The 15,379-nt window shown below is 33.3% G+C and overlaps 3 protein-coding genes across 4 annotated transcripts; 1 reads left to right on the top strand and 2 right to left on the bottom strand.

The window, feature by feature from the left end:
• Positions 1-1,253: 1,253 nt before the first annotated feature.
• LOC116429012 (carboxypeptidase B) lies at positions 1,254-8,181 on the bottom strand. Its single transcript, XM_031981371.2, has 8 exons — positions 7,917-8,181; positions 7,245-7,557; positions 6,424-6,729; positions 5,985-6,075; positions 2,542-2,687; positions 2,072-2,128; positions 1,897-1,981; positions 1,254-1,524 (listed from the first exon to the last, which is right to left on the bottom strand). Exons 1-8 carry the CDS (start codon positions 7,994-7,996, stop codon positions 1,334-1,336), a joined length of 1,269 nt encoding a protein of 422 aa, XP_031837231.2. The 5' UTR covers positions 7,997-8,181; the 3' UTR covers positions 1,254-1,333.
• Positions 8,182-8,780: 599 nt separating this feature from the next.
• Positions 8,781-11,835, bottom strand: nbs (nibrin). Of its 2 annotated transcripts, XM_031981517.2 has the most exons (10): positions 11,758-11,835; positions 11,624-11,659; positions 11,410-11,543; positions 11,175-11,335; positions 10,931-11,090; positions 10,583-10,838; positions 10,378-10,515; positions 9,323-10,305; positions 9,167-9,250; positions 8,781-9,096 (listed from the first exon to the last, which is right to left on the bottom strand). In XM_031981517.2, the coding sequence occupies exons 2-10, from the start codon at positions 11,646-11,648 to the stop codon at positions 8,998-9,000; spliced, it is 2,040 nt and encodes a 679-aa protein (XP_031837377.1). In that variant the 5' UTR covers positions 11,649-11,659; positions 11,758-11,835; the 3' UTR covers positions 8,781-8,997. The 2 variants fall into 2 exon arrangements, with proteins under 2 accessions (XP_031837377.1, XP_031837378.1); XM_031981518.2 differs by having other exon boundaries at positions 8,785-9,096; positions 11,624-11,831.
• A 1,059-nt stretch (positions 11,836-12,894) lies between these two features.
• Txl (Thioredoxin-like) lies at positions 12,895-15,035 on the top strand. The gene is made up of 4 exons (XM_031981519.2): positions 12,895-13,150; positions 13,516-13,783; positions 14,261-14,544; positions 14,633-15,035. Exons 1-4 carry the CDS (start codon positions 13,053-13,055, stop codon positions 14,844-14,846), a joined length of 864 nt encoding a protein of 287 aa, XP_031837379.1. The 5' UTR covers positions 12,895-13,052; the 3' UTR covers positions 14,847-15,035.
• The last annotated feature ends 344 nt before the right edge of the window (positions 15,036-15,379 follow it).

Raw genomic sequence — 15,379 nt, forward strand, 5'->3', positions numbered from 1 at the left:
CCTCCGAGCGACGCCCCCGGTTCGCCATTATTATCCCGAAAAAAAACGGTTTAGCCGTTTCGAAAACAGCGGCGCCGGTCGTGCTAATTGCCGCGCGACGCGGACAAGGGGATGCTTATAAAAGGGGATAAACCGGAGCTTTCTTGGCGTGGGTTCGCCAAAGGCGCGCGCCGGCCTCTGTCACCTTAGTCAACGGTTTCAAGGAATGCTTAGACCCCCGCATAGAGGCGGCGAGCACGGCAACGGCAACGGCGGCGGGGTAGCAGCAGTGGCTCGTTATACAAAAATTTTACGACCCAGTGCCCTCAGCCCCCGTCAAATGAGCTCTCGTCCGCACTCGAGTCCACGGGTAATGAGTCTGTTGTTTCTCCAATTAGACCGAACGCGGGCACGAGAAATAGGTATAAGCGAAAAGGAACTTGGGCACGATACTTGGCGCGCTCTACGTGCTAAGTGTTCTACTTCATTCCGACCAAATCCTCGAGGCCCCCACGGCCCTCTTCCGCCCCGCAGCCACTCTCGCTTTCGCTCCACCTAAAAACCAAGGAAAAACTAGAAGTGCACGGCGGCAGCGGTGACGGGCAGACGCGGGAGGAGCCGAACAATAGCTGTATTTCGTTTCACGGGTGAGGAGCGTCCGCGGGGAGCCTGGCTACCGCGGTTCTTTCGCGGAGATTTTCTTTCTTCTGAGCAAACGTTGCCGCGGTGTTCGGCTTTCGTCGAGGACCTTCCGACGTGGATGGTCCGTTGGTATTTCGGGAATTTCAGGGGAGATCGTGGGGATCAAGGGATTATTTTGTATTGCTGAGAGATGTGCATGTTGGATTAAAGGTATTTCACTTGTTACGGTTATACTGAATAAATAAATTGGAAATTCTGGTGTTTAGTTCGAGTGGAATCGATTGAGTATGTACTTTATGGTTGGTGTTAATGAGAGCTTTTTAGACTTGATTTCCTGTTTCCTTTTAAGTATTGATATTGTTCCTTTGCTCAAAGTGTTCTCAGTTTTTCATTCAATTGTAATCAAATATATCGTTTTGATTATTTATTTGAGAACATTTGAGGAACATTAAAATTGTACTATATATGTAATGCAATTGTAAAATTAGAGGAAAATTGAATGTCATGTCTGTCTCGATATAGGATTACAAAATATTACCAGTTAAAACTGAAGTAATCCGAGTTTTTGGGGAAAATGTTATTCGCTATTTATTGTAATAAAATGCGAAAAAATGGAAACCTATTCTTTTTATTGATATTATTCGTTTTTATTTTTTAAATAGTTCTGTACAGCTCATTTTTATACAAAGTCGACGAAATAACGTCATTAGCATTACGAGGAATATTTCGACACAATATAATCGTGAATCACTTTCATAGCCTGGAATGTTTCAGCGCCGACAGGTTTGATTTCAGAAGCGGGCAATTGGAATCCTGAATTTCCTCCGGGCAGTTCATAGGTATACGACAATTTCACGCCGGCTTTGCCCATGGCCCAGTCGTCGCTACCTCCAGCAGCGGGATCTAATTATTGTGTAAAAAAATACGAATCAAAGGAATTAATAAGCTTGAATATCAGCAGAGAAGATTATTTCATGAGGACGACTAAAGTAAACTAGAAGTACGACACTGTGAAAAAGGAATATTAAAACCTTAAGTCTAGAATGTTCCTTGGTATCTTCATGATTTAATTTTTAGATACTGCATAACGAATCTTATTACTTATAAACTGATGAAGTTTGAGTTAGCAAATGTATATTCATTGTTAAATGTAATATTAAATAAATTGAAATTATATCATTTATATTTACATTATTAAATTATATATTTAAATATATGTTTACTAATTAAATGTATACTGTATTTACGATTCATTAAAAAGTTTCTAGTACTTACAAAGATGATTAGCAGAGGTACCATAAGTGTACTTAGTCCTACGGAAGCTAGCGATGGCGTTTGCAGATTTACTGGCAAGATTTCTCTGGAAAAGGAAATAAATGAAGCAAAGTAAAATAAACGTATAATAGAAATTACAATAGACTACGTTCCATTAACAAAAATTCCTGCTCACCAATTCTGGTTCGTTGGATGGTACCTTAGACGTGAAACCCCAAGGATACAGAATGTACTAAAAGAGAAAGAGAAAATAGAGAATAGCATTTTAAAAATTTTTCATTACGAAATGCTAGGAACAAAGATTATATGGACCACAATTATCCGGGCAAGTGTTAAAAACACAGCGCGCAAACTGATTCGAGAGTACGAGTATACCGGGTAATTTTCACGGAACGACGGAATTTGTAATTCCCCGGTTACCCGCGTGCTTAGGAATTTTTCGACTTTACGCCGTGAAAGCCTCCATCGCGGCGGCGCGTGACTCGCACACGAGATCGGTAAACTTGATACGCTCGGATACCGCGTCCAAGACAATTAAAAGATTACATTTCCGTTCGGAACTTCGAGCGAATTACGAAATTCCATGGCCGGGTTCCTGGAAATTATTCAAGCGATATGTACAGTTTAAAGAATGTTAATAGTTACCTGACCGTAAGAGTGGAACGAGATGTAGGCTTTAATATTCTGTTTACGCGCAGCGATGAAATCTCGCATGTTTCGCATTTCCGGCTCGGAGAATGGCTTCGGGCCAGCGTAAGTGTCGCTGCATGGATTGGAGGATGCGCCGGTCGCTGTTCGTACAGAAATTTGATTTTTATTCATTCACGAATCGTTGAAATTCTATATTATTTATTTATTTATTTGAGCAAGAATCTCATCGGTTGAACGTATTGATTGGAGAATGCACTAATGCGGATACGTTTGTAGAGAAATTTTATTTCTATTTGTTTATGAATCACTGAAATTCTATGTTATACATTTTGTTTATTTATTCACTTATTTGAGTAAGAATCTCATTATTTAGAAAAATGCCTGGATTCGAGGATGCACCAATACAGATGCATTTGTATAGAAATTTGATTTTTATTTGTTCATTATTGAAATTCTATGTTAGACATTTTATTTATTTCTTATTTAAGTAAGAATCTCATTCTTTCACTTTTAATGTGACAAATTAGTAGAAGTAATAATATAAATTAAATAATAAATAAAAGTAAGAAATGAAATGTATGATACTTGTGTCACGTGTCAATTTGTAAAATAAGCGTAAAATATTTTAAAATTGGGATCATTTTCGTATGTATCGAAAGTGTTTTCAAATTTTCCGGAAATTACTTTCGACGCAATTTCATGTGAAGCAAGAAACAATTACCCTGCAAATGTATTTAGTCGATGTCTATTTCGAGAAATTCAATTTACAAGGTGCAAAACAAAAGGTGAAAAGAAGTTCAATTGAAAAATGCCACATTAAAAATGTTATTCAAATAAATTTCAAAGAAGTTCGATTTATGTGTACAAAATATCTACGTCGGTTAATATATCAGTGAACGATATATTACGAACTTTTTATCTACATCGATTTATATATCAATACGTTATCAATACAAAATTCTGTGTCAACAACAAACAATGCATTTGTAAATAATTCAACGTGCAAAGAAGATAGACTGAACAGATGTTTCAGCGGAGGGAAATTTGTTACCTTTAAATTGGTGGATACAAAAAGGTACACTTTTCGAGGTATATATAAATTTCGTGTTCGACAAATTTATCAAGCACCGAGTCCTTGCCCAGTGTATAAAGGGGAATAAAAATAGCTCGGAGTAAGACAATACTAATCCTCCAGGCGGGAAACAGTCCGGGGATAATACAATGAAAATTTTTAGTGCGCATGTCGAATTTTCTCGTGGGGAGTCTAATACGGGGAAGTGCTCGCGCGAATTTCTCGCGGCAGGCAACTTTCAAATGGCATGTCGAATTAGGGATCTCAATTTAGAGAGTCTCGCAACTGCAACGCGACTGTGTTCATCGTATTTCCTGAATTTATTTCCTACAAATTTCGTAAATGAAAAAAATTAGAGCAGCCAGCCTGCTCCCGAGACAATTTCCCAGCCTTCCAACTGGTTCGAATTACACAGTCATTTGCGGGAGCGTTTTCATTTTTCATTCGAATCGTGTCTTCAAATTGAAGAAAATATTTGACGGAATGTATAATCGTCGAAGATAAGTTACGATAAGATATATGTACTTCTGTGTATAAATATAAAATAATAATTGTTTATGTACATTCCGAGCTGAGAATTCTTCTGGATGATAATGGATGAAGGTTATTCGAACGTGCACATAAATATTATAATCCTACTGACTAATTTCTTTAATCTTTAATCAATTCTTAGGTCATTAAGATTATTTTGTATGAGAGAATAAAATAAATTACCTTCGATCTGATTTTACCATTTCTTTCATTTATAACACAAGTATTTAATTAGTGTAATATACGTTTTTAGTAAATTAATAATAATTAAGCTCTTATTCCACAATTTTGGGATTTATACATGAACATGTACTGTTTGTAGTTATATGAAATTGACGATTCATTAAAATTAATATATTATATACTTCCGTAAATTTAGTTATTTAGTTTCATTCGAATATAAAAGAATTCAGATCGAGAATACGTATGGTTGAACGAGCGCTACTGAAATGTCTGAGATTACTAATATATTTTGAATATATTATAAATTTGTGTCGAAGAATCTACATGTTCAAATATAACATTTGAACTCAAGAATCCAACCCGTCGCGTACCTAGACACTTCCAGGTTGAAATAAATCACCGTCGGAATACCAGCAGGAATTGTCAACGTAAACGAAAGGCGAAATTGTCATCGCGTTGCCGGGAATCACGTCCGACATCCGTTACGTCGGCAAATGACTCGGAGTTCTCAAAAGTCAGTGTGTGTTAAAGCACGAGTGAAGAGACCCGGAGAAGTAACAACCGTACGGTAACGAGCAAGTTTTTATCACGCTCAATCATAACTTCAATGAAAACGCCGCGCAATTGCTCTCCAAAGAAAAGTTAGAGCGCAATGTTGAGTTAACCGTGACACGGCACTCTTCATGGGATACGAGGCAGATGCGGTGGCTAACGATGTGTCCTCCTTTCTCGTTCAATTACCCGCGACAGAAAAGCTCGATTGCTTTCCAGCGATCGCTATTCCGATTTCGATCGAACCCATCGAAATCAATTCAAAACAAATAACTTTGATAGAAATTCTATCGACGCTGTAATCGAATGATAATGATAAAGCTGTGTAAATAAAATTATCACATGGTTCTCTGAAAATAAAGAATGATTTTCGCGACCTCCCTTATGGTACTTAAATCGCAGATTAATCGAACGAATAATTTTGTTCGTAAGATTCTGGGAACATTATATTCATCATGAATGATTTCTTCTAAAATGATTCATTTCAGAATGGAATGAAATATATATATATATTAATCAAACAATAGCGAAATTAAACGAACTCGAAATTCTTTGGCATTGTTTAGCGAAATGTTTCCACTCGAAACGAAATTATTTCATCCTTTCCGATAATCAGTACGATTCTTCAATCTCTATACGGAAACAATTCATAAATCACGTTCATCAAACATTATTTTATCACTGCCAAATGATTTCCACGCGATTTCAAAACAAAGGTTGTCTCTATACATATAATTGGAGATTTCGATCATTCTGATTTACGTTGTTCAATTTTGATCGTCATCCGATTAATCGGCAGACACGCAGTCGCAATCGTCGGCGAATTATCAGCGATCACTCTGTCATGCACCGTAATCGCGACGAGGAAATATTAATTTGTCTTTTTAATAGAAGCACTCATCGCTTTCGAGTTCGATTTGTAATGATAAAAACGAGCAAGCAGACAATTAATACGTGAACAGTGATCGATTGGCCGATTAACCAGCGAGATTACATTATCAGCCAGTTTTTCTGTTGTTCAGATATTTTATAAACACGAGTGCTACGTGACGCCCGTGTTAGATAGGACTCGCGCGAATGTAAAATCAAAAAAACTTACTCATCCACTCCATGTCGTAATTTCTGTTGCCGTCGACGCCACGACAAGACGAGCCACTGTTTACGGACCTTGTCTTTCTCCAGAGACGATTCTGAAACCAACGTTCAAAAACATTTCTTTTTTTCTTGAAAAATTTCGATTTTAGAATTTTTGTATTCTTTTCAGAAGTTTCTTCATAAATCGTTACTTTTATTGCTAATATTTATCAGTGATTTGTTCGAACAGGTACCATCTAGAGAATTAAAAATCTTTGAAAAATCTCAGAAGTTTTCTACATTTTTTAAAAAGTTTCTTTCTAAAAATTCATTTCTATCGTTAGTAATTTGAACAGGTACATCTAGGGAATTGAAATCTCTCAGTAAAAGGATATTAATTTAAAGACTAATAACGACGAATTAATTTTATGATCATAAATAAATTATGTGTAAAACATAATTACCGCTGATTTACTGTGTGTGAACTCATAGCCATCAGGGTTCAAAACTGGAAGGATGTACCAATCGACGCTTTTCAAAAGATTTCTGTTCTGACTGGCCAACAATTGATCTACTATGTAGAGCGATGTTACAGGAGCGATCCATTCTCTGGCATGAATGCCGGCATCGATGAAAATGGCGGGCTTATTCTTACCGCCGGTTGACAGTTTCAAAACTTTCATTTGTCGTCCTTCGGAGGATGCTCCTATGTTAATTAACGATGCGATGCTACCATAATTTTTTACTATGTAGTTGAGATAGTCGTTCACCTAACAGAAACACAAGTTATTCTCTGTACAACAATCACTCGTTTAAAACATAAAGTTTTAATCGTCCCTACGAGAACGAAAACATTTCTCTAAAAGAATAATGTACATTGGATTTCAAATTGAAAAATAGAGAACGCAATAAAACTGTGCATTAACACTAGGCCTACGGACATTTATTGTGCAGTTTATTTTGTTCCTGGATAAATTATTGTTCATCCACTTGTATCTTGTAAATTGGAGATTTAAAAATAAACAATTAGGATGCATATTCTTGTAATCTTTATAAAATTCAATGTGAGTCAAATTGATGTATTCCGTGAACCTAATGTTAAGTATCCCTTTAGTAAGTTACGCAATTTCTAACCTTTTTTTATTAAAATTCTAAACCAAAGTATCTTGGTATAAAATCAATTGAAATAATACATTTTTCTTCAGAAGAGATACATTAAATGAAAAGGAAGCTAACAATTATGTTCTCAATAGAGACCAAGCTGCTTAAAGAACTGATTACGTACTTCTTTATTGTTAGGATAATACGTGAAAGAGAGTTTCCCTGGGTCCGCTTGAACCAACGTGTGCAATCTACGTTCGATTTGTTGATTGATGTATTCTTCCATGACTGCGTCCCGAATGTTTTCGACCGTGACTGTGTAAGCGATGTCATTCTCGTCGAGGAGAGTTTTAAAATATTCTACTTTGTCCGCAGTCACCAGCACGTCGACGAGACTGTCGGTTACCCGGAGAAAATCGAAACCAGAAACGTCCTCGAAATTTTTCAATAACGTAAGCTGCTCCGGTGTACCGACGGAAATAGAGAGGCTTTGCATCCTGTCAATTTAGATAGATTACGTTTTCATCTAAAGTTACCGGAGTCGAAACGGTAAGACCGCAGGAAAGATATGGCGAGATGTTCGTCAAATTCGAAATATACGAGCTAAATCTTCCCTAAAATGACGGTTGTCATTCAAAAAGATTAAGATAAAAATGTCAAATGTCAGGGTAAAAAATATTCTCATCATAAGTTCGATGACAGTAAATTAATATAAAGTCTCCGGGTTGAAGTTTACAAACATAGGTATTCAAGAGAGGTAGCAATAATAGATCGAACTGTTTAAATAATTTTGTCATTAGAAGACAAGGTTGGACCAATTGAATTTTGATGAATAAATAATAACGGAAATAGATACCCTTCTAAAGGTGGCAAAACCTCTGCATCGACGGCGAGAACAGCCGCGACGCAGACCGCCGCGATCAAGAGGACACGCATGATGCTGATGACGATTACTTCCAAACGAACTTGCTCTGCACTGTATCTTCAATTCTTATATATTCTTATATATGAAGTCGTAGGTATATATATATATATATATATCCATCAGTAAGCATGTTTTATTGGCGTTTACACAAATCCCCCTCAAAAATTCAGTCGATCGAGACGATCGCTATTCCATCACTTCTGATGATAAGCGGCGATTGGAAAATCCATTAAAAAAGGCAATGTTCTTGTGAAATCGATGCTTAACACAGATCGAAGTAAATTCATCGACTAAAAGATGATCTTATCGCGACAGATAGCTTTGATTGAAACTTTGAGATATTATTGATTCGTACTAGAAAAGAAGGCATATCACGGCATTCTAGTGCAGTGTGTTACTGTTTGAAAAGAATGATACATGAATGACGCAGTAGAATCTGCTACTAATTAGTAACGACCATACACGTCTTGCGATATGATTTGCCAGTTAATTGATTGATAAATTAATACTAGCCGGTAGCGAATTAATTGATGCGAAGATTTCTGCAAATGAAATTTTATAATTTTTTTTTTAAATTATCCTCTATCCTTCAGTTATAACGAATTTAAATCATAATCTGATGAAAGACATAATCGAAATATTATTAAAATCTTATCTGCACAAGTACTTTGTGTAATGAGATATATACATCTACATATATACATAGTCACTTGTTACTATTATGCGTTTAGAGGCAGTAATATTAGGATTTTTTGTTTGTTTTTTAAATAATTATAACTTATTTTTTATTTTATAAATTTTCACTTAGACTATTAATAGGATGTTTAAATATACATAAGTAAAAAGTAATAATTTATTTTACAATACTGACACTTAAATCCAACGGATGTAATATCTTATGTAATATATGTGTTAAAGTAGTTATTAACTATTCATTGTTCGCTTATCAAATATATTGTATTGTACAAGAAAATTTGTTTTAAATACAAATAAACTTAATAAATATGTAGTTTTAGGTCCGTTCAGATACATTCAAATTTTGTAGATCGAACTTGTCCCATACATACATATCACTCAATGTTATTCTCTGCTGAGGAATTATGTTACTGACCTGTTAACAATTAAAATTTAATAAGATAAATGGATTTTTAAAGAACTACTTTTAATATTTTATACAATACCTTTCTAAATTTCTTAAAATTTGGACTTGCACGAAGAAATGAGGAACTCTTACTTAACATACTAGTGTACCTATCATGGTTCTCCTAAAAGTATAAGATAAACATTAATTGTTTACACTCATAGTTTATTATAAAGATTTGAATTAATAATCTTACAGAACACAGTGACGTAGAACTTTTAACGACTGAATTTTCCAAACAAAACCTTTTACTAGTAGGTTTTACAAATTCCTCGTCATCCTGGAGTTCAACAGAACGTTTATTTCTTTCTGTTGGTTTTTTAACGTGTTTTTCTACTGTTTGCGATATTGCTTTCGGTGTATTCTTATGGTCTACTCTAACTGTAAGTATATAATTTTTTTGTGAAGAATTGTTTTCTTTTACTTTTAAATCCTCATCTTCTAAACTATGTGCACTAAGCAGTTTATCCAATTTTTCTTGACTTAAAATATTATTGGAAATTTTATTGCATTCTTTTTCATTTGGTCGTTTGTCTTTGAATTTATTATCTTCTTCCTCTTCGTCGCTTACATCAATTACTTCATGTGATGGAGATCCTTTATTTGCTATCATTGACTCTTTTACTAGAGCAATTTCTTGTGAGTTCGTGTCTTTTTGTCGTAAAGAAGGAGTTCTCCGTATAGAACATTGTGTATCATTTTGTGATACGTCCGATAAAGATAAATCATTTGTCTCTGGAATATACTTTATTTCTTTTACCTTTTTTGTATTTTCTTTCTCCATTGAAATGTTATTATTAACAGGATTTTTTGTATCCTGACTTGCTATTGGCATAGTTTTCCATCTATCTTGTGACTGTGAGATATCATTACTTGACGAATAGGTACTATCATATGATTCAGGAATAATTGTAGCTTCTTGTGCGGTAGTCTTTACATTTAAGTTTGAATGTATTGGAATATTAGAAATAACTTTTGGAAGTACTCTCACATCAGACATTACATCCTGTGTATCAAGAGCTAAAACTTCAGCAGAGTCGGACTTCAACTGCGATCTTTTCAAAAATTCTGTAAAACTGAATTTCGGATTACAGTGTTTTTTTACAGAACAGTATAAAATCGCAAGTGGAATTTCAGTTTCAGATATCATTTTACGTTTACTCGCTCGCAATGCATTGTCTATATAAAAAAATGAATTACAAATTTAAAAATGTAGATATAAACACATGAAAATGTGCAAAAGCAACTTACATATTGTATCATATTCAGGCACTATGGTCTGAGTTGATTGTGTTGAATCATTGTCAGAATACTGTAGCACAATAACATTAGGTGCACAGAGCTCTTTAATGCTCAAAGGTTTCTTTGAATATAAAAGTGATTTACCACCTTCAACATACTTCTTATTAAAAACAATGTAAAAATAAAATTGCAGCTTTAATTATTTACTATCTACCTGCCATGTTAATCATTCTTCCAAACATTTTAAACTGACGTGTACTGAAGTGCACAAATATTAAATTTTTAAATAATGTTTGCCGTTTCTCATTTACAGAGAGCGATGCATTACCACTATTAACTAGCGTTTCTTTAATTGGTGGAACAAAGTCTATTGGTTTTGGGAGTTCTTTGCCATTGTCAACAGCGCATTTAGTTTCTTCCCAGTAACTTAAATTTACTATTGGTACTGCAGAAGCCATAGCCCAAGTAACCTAAATTGCAATCGATTTGTTAAATTTTTATTTTGAACTTATTGTAAAGCTATCAAGTAATAATATGTATATAAAAATATATTAATAAAAACCTTCTCAGTTAAATTAGCCTTTGATACTGTTAAATGAGTACAATTACATGTCCATTCAGCAGAAATCATTCCATCAATTTCATCCAATATGCACTGCAGTTTGATTTTATCAGTATCGTTCATAGATGACACAACTGTTATAATTGGTATATATGCTACACTGAAATATGAATTTAATGAATGAAAAATATTGGAAACTCATGTTATTTTCAGCATATTAAAGAAATTAAATATAAAATTTTACGTAAATGTGTGAAACTGCAAACCAAATCGTATTGTATCTTTGTCCTTTAATTTATATCCTTCCGTAGTAACTTCTATCTTTTCTGTTTCATTCAGAATAATGTATGTACCATATTTTGAACCCATATCTTTCAATTCGCATGTAGATGTAGGTTCATCAGTCTAAATGCATGAAACATTTAAGTAAAAAATGAATGACATGTGTAACAAGCAACTTGTTGAAATTCAACAAGTACCTTTACTATTTCTTTGGGCTTAATACATATAGAAGCATGCAATCTACTAATAGATTCATCATTTTGCAAGAGGATGTCACTCTTTTTTCTACCAAATGTCACTTCTTTATTGGATTTCAAATAAAAGCGCTGTCCTAAATATAAATAAATTAATTAATTAATATATTATAAGCATATTTTCCAATTGTTCTTTTAATCGCAAGAAAAACTGTACCGGCTGAATTTATTAAATACCACATTCTGCTGTATTCTGAAATATAATATTTTAAAAACACGAATTTATTTACTTAATTGTTACACAAATATACTGTAATTATACACGATGTCACAGACGTCATAGAATCATACTTTTTACTTTTTATGTATAAACACAGAATCAAAAACCGATTGTGGCGCCACGCCCATTATTTTAGAAAGCAAAGTTTGCGTATTCTACAGATAATGGTGCCACAGTCACTTAGCTGTACCCAATGTATCGGTAATGTCGGTTACTACTTGTAGATAAAGTCATTTTCTGTTTGTTATTAGAAATCGTTTAACTATACATTTTTAATTCACTAAGTACTCTGTATATTCATAATAACTACACCTGCTCCTCGATTTATGCGGATTTTTTTCATACGAGCCTCTTTTTTACGTGGTAAATTGGAACACTACGCGATAGTTTTTACGCGATCTGAATTAGTAACAGCGAATAAAATATACCTTTATTTTCTAAAATGTCATTATTATTTATTTCTTTTGTTAAACTATACGATTATTATTAATAATAACCGGTAACTTTGAATGCTAATATCTTGATAACGGCTTACATTTTTTTTTAACTAAACCTACCTTTATCTCGGAAACTACTGAATTTTGCATGGTTTTTTACTCAGTTTAGTGAGTTGTAACGTCCTATCATTTCTGCATAATAATTTTATTACACCTTGTATATTTTAACTATTACTTATAGCGCTGCCATGCAAAACCAGCCTTAATCGATATAACAGAGGCGTGACATGAAAATGGTAAGGGATACAAAAATGTGACAAAATGTTATATTGCATGTTATGTCTATCCTATACCTCGTCTGTGGTCTCGGACAGCTCCTTTACTTACTAGCGTGAGGGGAGTAATTCGAAAACAGTGTTTCTCCACTACCTCTACTCAAGGAACTGTCGAGCTGTGTAGGTATACTTATGTAAATAGTTCTATGCCATAGTGTTCAATATAAGTAGGTAAAACTAGATAGGAGAGAGTAACTTTTTGTGAGGGGAGTGTCACTAGAGTGCCGGCGGACATTGATTTAGGCACCCTTAATGTATGTTAAAAGTTGTAAAATATATGTTGTTTACAAAGTGGATGTAATTTTTTTCTTATAAATATTTAAATAATATGGGAAAAGGAAAAAGATAATTATTTAGTATATCTTGTTAAAATTTCAACATTGTAGACTAGCCATTGAGTGTCATGAAATAAGCGGAAGCATCCATTTTGATCTGTTAAGTCTCCGGTTGTCAAGGTAGGTTAGACATCTATTTTGACCGTCAGTGGATTCGAATATACCTGGTTATTCGCTGCGCTTAAACTGCCAGTCATTCATATTTCAATACGGTGGTTCATTTATTGATGTTGTTGTATTAGATACACTTTAATAAACAATGGGTGCAGTACGTGTAATTAATGACGATGGCCAATTCTACGGTGAAATGGCGAGTGCTGGTACAAAATTGGTTGTAGTAGATTTTACAGCAACCTGGTAAGTCCTGTAGGGTTATATTATTTGTTACGAGAATCTAGAAATTAATTTCCACATTTCTTACATGCATCACTTTATATAAATTTAAAAAATAGACCCATTTCTATATCCAAATATAAAATTTTCATGTTTAAACATTTATAAAACATAATTGCTTTATAGTACAATATACTTTACTTATTTCAATATCACATTTACTTTTAGTGATACTGAGTATACAAGATATTGTACATTAGACTATGTAGTAACATTTAATTGATTGTATAATTATTTTTAATATTAACTGATATTTAATGTGAATTTATTTTATGCAAATTCTATTAAGAATTGAAACTAAATTATACTGATATTTCTACAATCTGCAGGTGTGGTCCTTGTCTGAGAATTGCACCAGTATTTGAGCAACTATCTGTTAAATATCCAAATGCAGTATTTCTTAAAGTTGATGTAGATAAATGCACTGAAACTGCTGCTGTACAAGGTGTTAGTGCGATGCCTACATTCATATTTTATCGTAACCAAACAAAATTGGGCTTGTGTCAAGGAGCTGATCCAATTGGATTAGAATCTAAAATTCAACAGTTTTATGGCAGTGGTGATACGGAAGACTCTGAGAGTCCAGTCTCTGGACATGTACGAAGTAGTGATAATGCTTATTATCATATGATTGGAATGATATTACTTGCTGCAGTTTTGTATTACTGGAATAAGTATCAATAAAAAAAATAGTAGTAATTTTCTTTCAATATACATATTCACATAATTATAATTTATATTAAAAAGTATTACCAATCAAAATATGGAATATAAATAATATTTCTCCATTAATTGCATATATTTGTAATATTGTAAACTTATTAAAAGTTGCAATTTACAAATATGTGTTTCAACACATTGTTAAATGTATGACATGTACATGTTAAAATGTAAATGTTTGTATCGCATTTATATGCTTTCATTTTAAATAAAGACTTGTATTTATGTAAATTTTGCTCTGCATGTTTTTACCCATAAATTTTTTACATATGAAAGGATCTTTTATTTTTAATTAACGTATTAGTGTCTTAAGTAATGGAAGTTTTCTGGAAACTATGAATATACTTTTTGCAGATGGACTTATCTACGTTCATTACCAAGGCACAATGCGAATGTTTAAACGAATCTGATGAACATAATTTCCTACAATGTCTGACCACAGACGATGGATACCTTGAGAGTGACTGTGACGAGCAATTGATATTATCTATTGCATTTACGCAAGCAGTCAAAATTCATTCTCTGAAGATTAAAGCTCCTAAAGATAAGGGACCAAAAAATATTAAATTATTTATTAATCAGCCTAGAACAATTGACTTTGATATGGCAGATTCTAATACAAGCATCCAAGATTTGACGTAAGATCTAATGTTCTTTACTTTTTTTTTTATGGTGTAACAATACATTTTAATAATTTATTACTTATATAATTACATCAATGTACAGCTTGGCACCAAAGGTTCTCGAGGATGGAACTCCAATTGCTTTGCGCTTTGTTAAATTCCAAAATGTGCAGAATCTCCAAATCTTTGTGAAAGATAATCAAAGTGGTAATGAAACAACAAGAATTGATCAGTTGGTTATTATAGGTTCACCAATTTCGACTACAAATATGGGAGATTTTAAAAGAGTGGTTGGTACAAAAGGAGAAAGTCATTAACAGCCAGTACTCTTTACAGACAATGAATTATAAAACAAAATGTTATTTTAAATATACTTTCCATAGTCCTTATGTTTTTCAAGCATAATGCAAAAATAAAAATGTTCTGATCATGTTTTGTTTATGAAGTATGTGAACCATATATTGTGCATTTAGGATCTGCAATAATAAAGAAAATACTTCAATTGACATATACATAAATCATTTCCGTATTTATGTAAGTTTTTTTTTACAAAATCTAAAAATTTCCAAATACAATAAGCAGTTAACAAGATCCGTATACTATTCTTTATTACGAGAGATCCTGATTTAAATACAATAGAAATAAATAGCCTATAAAAATGTAATTTTCAACCAGAATTGTTTATTAATCGAAACTCTGATATTAATATTGACATAATACATTTGCTCATCATAAAATTATAAAACACGCAATGTTGAGAAATAATACAAATTTATTGTACTCGTTATAAATAGCTGAACGAATTCAATAAAATTTATACATTTTAGTAAATTCGTTTACTTGTCCTCAT

This window comes from Nomia melanderi, chromosome 14 (assembly GCF_051020985.1).
Source record: "Nomia melanderi isolate GNS246 chromosome 14, iyNomMela1, whole genome shotgun sequence".
In the NCBI taxonomy this organism is placed as follows: domain Eukaryota; kingdom Metazoa; phylum Arthropoda; class Insecta; order Hymenoptera; family Halictidae; genus Nomia; species Nomia melanderi.

Bases quoted from the DNA above. Each gene is read 5' to 3' on its own strand.
- LOC116429012 (XM_031981371.2), bottom strand. From the start codon at position 7,996: ATGCGTGTCCTCTTGATCGCGGCGGTCTGCGTCGCGGCTGTTCTCGCC. The intron at 2,129-2,541 runs GTAACTATTAAC...TTTCTCTTTTAG, and splicing joins CGTTCCACTCTTACGGTCAG to TACATTCTGTATCCTTGGGG. The intron at 1,525-1,896 runs GTAAGTACTAGA...CACAATAATTAG, and splicing joins TACCTCTGCTAATCATCTTT to ATCCCGCTGCTGGAGGTAGC.
- nbs (XM_031981517.2), bottom strand. From the start codon at position 11,648: ATGTGGTATTTAATAAATTCAGCCG. The intron at 11,091-11,174 runs GTAAAATTTTAT...TTCATATTTCAG, and splicing joins TTGCAGTTTCACACATTTAC to TGTAGCATATATACCAATTA. The intron at 9,251-9,322 runs GTAAGATTATTA...TTATACTTTTAG, and splicing joins GTTCTACGTCACTGTGTTCT to GAGAACCATGATAGGTACAC.
- Txl (XM_031981519.2), top strand. From the start codon at position 13,053: ATGGGTGCAGTACGTGTAATTAATGACGATGGCCAATTCTACGGTGAA. The intron at 13,151-13,515 runs GTAAGTCCTGTA...TACAATCTGCAG, and splicing joins GTAGATTTTACAGCAACCTG to GTGTGGTCCTTGTCTGAGAA. The intron at 13,784-14,260 runs GTACGAAGTAGT...TACTTTTTGCAG, and splicing joins AGAGTCCAGTCTCTGGACAT to ATGGACTTATCTACGTTCAT.